General features: G+C 44.1%; 1 protein-coding gene across 1 annotated transcript; it reads right to left on the bottom strand.

Annotated features, from left to right (window-relative positions):
* Window positions 1-1020, bottom strand: noto (notochord homeobox). Its single transcript, XM_041953300.1, has 3 exons — window positions 630-1020; window positions 324-511; window positions 1-207 (listed from the first exon to the last, which is right to left on the bottom strand). Exons 1-3 carry the CDS (start codon window positions 1018-1020, stop codon window positions 1-3), a joined length of 786 nt encoding a protein of 261 aa, XP_041809234.1.
* Between the last annotated feature and the right edge of the window lie 2595 nt (window positions 1021-3615).

Genomic DNA, 3615 nt, shown 5'->3' with positions numbered 1-3615 from the left:
TTAACAGTGGTCAGTGGAGTCATCAGACACGTCAATATCCACGTCCAAGTCGGAGAACTCCTCATCCTCATCCCCTTCATCTCCGTGGCCTTGAGATCCGGGACTTTTCGGCGGAGCTGCCAGGCCCAGTTTGGCCAGCTTTGCCTGCTGCTGCTCCAGACTTTGTTTGCGCCACTTGATGCGTCTGTTCTGGAACCAGACTTTGACCTGGAGACAGAAAGCAACATGCACATTAGATAAACTATAAAAAGCAGAGTGTGTAAATATATTTCTGAGGCCACATCTGAAATGCCTAGATTCTGGTTTTCAGTATGTTTTCTTACCTGAGCCTCTGTGAGCTGTAGAGCCGATGCCAGCAGGAATCTCTCTGACCCGACCATGTACTGCTGCCGTGCAAACTCCTTCTCCAGCCGGGAGAGCTGCTCGCTGGTGAAGCTGGTGCGCATCCGTTTCGACTTGCCCCCTTTGGTTTTGAAGGAATGCAGCCCTGCGTTGACTTTGGACATTGGAGCTGCAAATAAGAGATGAAACGTTTAATCACACCGTCGCATTATTGTGGTTTCATTCTTGACATTTAGACTCATCTTGTTCAGATAGTTTCACTAAGTAATGAAAAACACGCCATTTACCTTGTGCGTAAAATGCTCCACGACACGATGACTGGTAGGTGAAAGGCGGGCAGCAGTAGAGAGAATATCCAGGCTGTGTGTGGACAGCTGAGTGCAAAATGTTCGGTGAGTAGACGTAAGGCGCTGTTGCTATCGGTAAGCCAACGTGTCCGGGGAGAGGCAGAGCTGGAGCTGCTGGTTGATATTTCTCTCCGCAAAGAGTAGGACTCGCCCGGCAGCTGCTTGTGTCCTCTGGCTTGGCGAGCAAAGCATCAATAGTGAAGGATTTTCCACTGAGAGGCTTCGTTGACGACGCGCACTGGCTTCCCGGGTACTGTGGGTACAGCGATGCTGGTGCGTAATTACGCACGGAGTATCCATAAGCTCCAACTGCTCTGTTCGGTACCTGCATTCTGTCGCTGGTTTAAAAAAGTGGAAAAAATAAGATCTCGAAAATCTTTGCGGACACAAGTTGTTGCTCCAAGTGAAGGAGGATGATGAATGCTGGTGCTCTGCGGAGAGGCCGCATTTATAGTGCGGCCGGACACAGAGGTGTCAACAGCCCCCCGTCGGTCCTTTGTCTTTCTAAGTACCAGATGAGAGAAACGAACATCCCGACAACGTATCCAATTAATTGGTGGAGTAGTACAAGCTGGGATTGTCAAACATCCTAACCCTTTGAATGACAAGGCTTTTGAAGAGTCGTGGGGGCAGGGACCTCAGGAGATTTACTGGGCTACAAATTCTTGCATGGATCTTAAGTCCAAATGTAATCATTACCGCTGGGAAAGCCTTGATGTTGCCAAATCATCTTATTTGGAGCCTTTTAAGTCCTGGCTGGCTGACAGATGCTTTAAGCAGCGTAACAAGTCGCTTCACAATTGGAAGCCGACTTCAAGCTGTCCAGCTGTCACAGAATCCACTGTTTTCTTGATTTACACTTATTTTTAACCTCTTTGATTCTTTTTGACGCACATTTTCAGCCTCCCAGTTTATGAATACTCCAGGCTGTAATTTATGTTTTTCTCAATCAGCTGTAAAGCAAGAATCACTCCTGTGGGTAAACAGTCCGTAATCTTTTTCCTGTATAAAATGAATGCGCTCTTTTTTCGAAGTGTGCCTTTTAACAGCAGCGGTGTCGCTCTTAAAATTGAATAACGGCCCCGCGTAATTGAGGCGTCAAAATCAGCGGGTCGGGTGTGGTGACAGAGTGGTGCTGCTGGTTTAACCAAACTGCAACTCCACTAATCTCAGCCACCGCGTTAATCCACAGGTTGATCCACCCCATCCTTTGAATGTCGCTGCTCAGGCTGGGAAAGGCCTCCGCTGTGGATGATTCCTGAAACAATCCAAGTTGTTCTAAAGCCTTAAATGTGAGGCTGGATTCACTTATTGCGTAATAATACAAAATGTTATGCGAATAAAGTGGAAGCCTCACGTAAAGCGGTGCACAATTGGAAGAGAGACCTTTATTCTGAAATACATTTTTGCACAGGAAATAATAACCTTAAACTGCTTCGTTTTATCGGTTTCCTCTTTAAAGGTTAGAAGATGAAGCGCTCTGCGGCTTCTTTAAAGGAAGTGATTTGCTTTCTTACACCACCCGAGGACAAAGACATGCTCTCTTTCAACTTGGATTATTGCCAGCTCTGCAAACTTTCGAGGCTCATTTCCATCATTTGGAGGTGGCAGCGAGTTTCTCCAGAGCCTTAAGTAACTGTTAAAACACATTTAAACACTGAAGCGAACCGCTTTTTCCCTTTGACCTCGTCGCGTTTTATTTATTCTCTTTCACTGACACTAGAATGTCTAATGAAGAGGGCAAACACAGACTTTCTCGACCTGGCCTGAACAATAAGGACGCTTCTTCTTCTCGTCTACGACCGGACCACCCACCCCATGACCACTGTTTACTGGCGTGCACTGCAGAAAATCTCTGTCTGAATATCATTTAATTCACATTTAGAGTCGAAACCGGTACTAAGCATGGAAAGATGCAAGTTGAATGATAAATTCCAGGTGTTTCTTAGTCAAATGAGCTCGAAAATAGGTTTAATTTACAGATACAGTTTGTTGCAATACGTTATCAAAATAAGTGGAATTAACTTTAATATATTTTCAAAGAAAAGACTGAATATTCGACTAAAACTATCTTGTTGTGGACACCTGCTGCAGTGTGAAGCGATTAATTTTTTTTTTTAATCGACAGAAAATTAATCACCAACTATTTTGATGACCAATTAATCCTTCAAGTAAATAATAAAATTCAGTGCCAGGTTGTCAAATATGAATATTTGCTAGTTTTCTGTTGCATCAAGCTGAATACATATCTTTTTGAACTGTTGGTTGCAGAAAACAAGACACTTGAAGGCACCATGAACTCTGGGAACTCATGATGGACATGTTTTAGACATTTAATAGGCTAAATGGTTATCTGAAAATGAAACCCTGCTTGCCACAAACAAGTGGTAAAGACTGAAAGGGAAGTCTTACTGCCATTTTCAGCCAAGTGTGCCTCCTTTATTTTACCACACAGAACTTTTTTCACGATATTAGGAGTGAAACCTCCAACAACTGCACCTCTGCTTCCTCTAATGATGGAGCTGCTGTGGTACTGCAGGGAAGGCAACATACCCTCCTTGTGTATTGGAGCCAGACAAGGAATACACGGACCATTGTCCCAGAGGGCCCTCTTTTCATAGTCATGGCCTGAGAGGAGAAAGAAGCTGAGGGGCTGCTCTCTAATAGCTCTATGGGCTGTCTTCCCCAAATGAGGCTCTCACCAAAAGCTTGAAACTCCTCATCAGCACTCATTTATGCAGTATCTGTTGTTGGTTACAGGCAAAGGTCGCTCTTTTTTTTTTTTTTTTTTTACTCTTTAGGATTTGTTGATCAAAATATGCAACTGTGATTTTTCCCGAAGCAACTCAGTGTGCAAGCAAAGCTACACTTATAAAATCATGCAAAATAGATCAAATTATTTATGTCACATGGTTGCCTCTTGGTG

Source organism: Chelmon rostratus, chromosome 15 (genome assembly GCF_017976325.1).
Source record: "Chelmon rostratus isolate fCheRos1 chromosome 15, fCheRos1.pri, whole genome shotgun sequence".
NCBI classification, from domain to species: domain Eukaryota; kingdom Metazoa; phylum Chordata; class Actinopteri; order Chaetodontiformes; family Chaetodontidae; genus Chelmon; species Chelmon rostratus.
The sequence above is the reverse complement of the archived record's forward strand: the minus strand, read 5'-3'. Positions and strand labels throughout refer to the sequence as shown.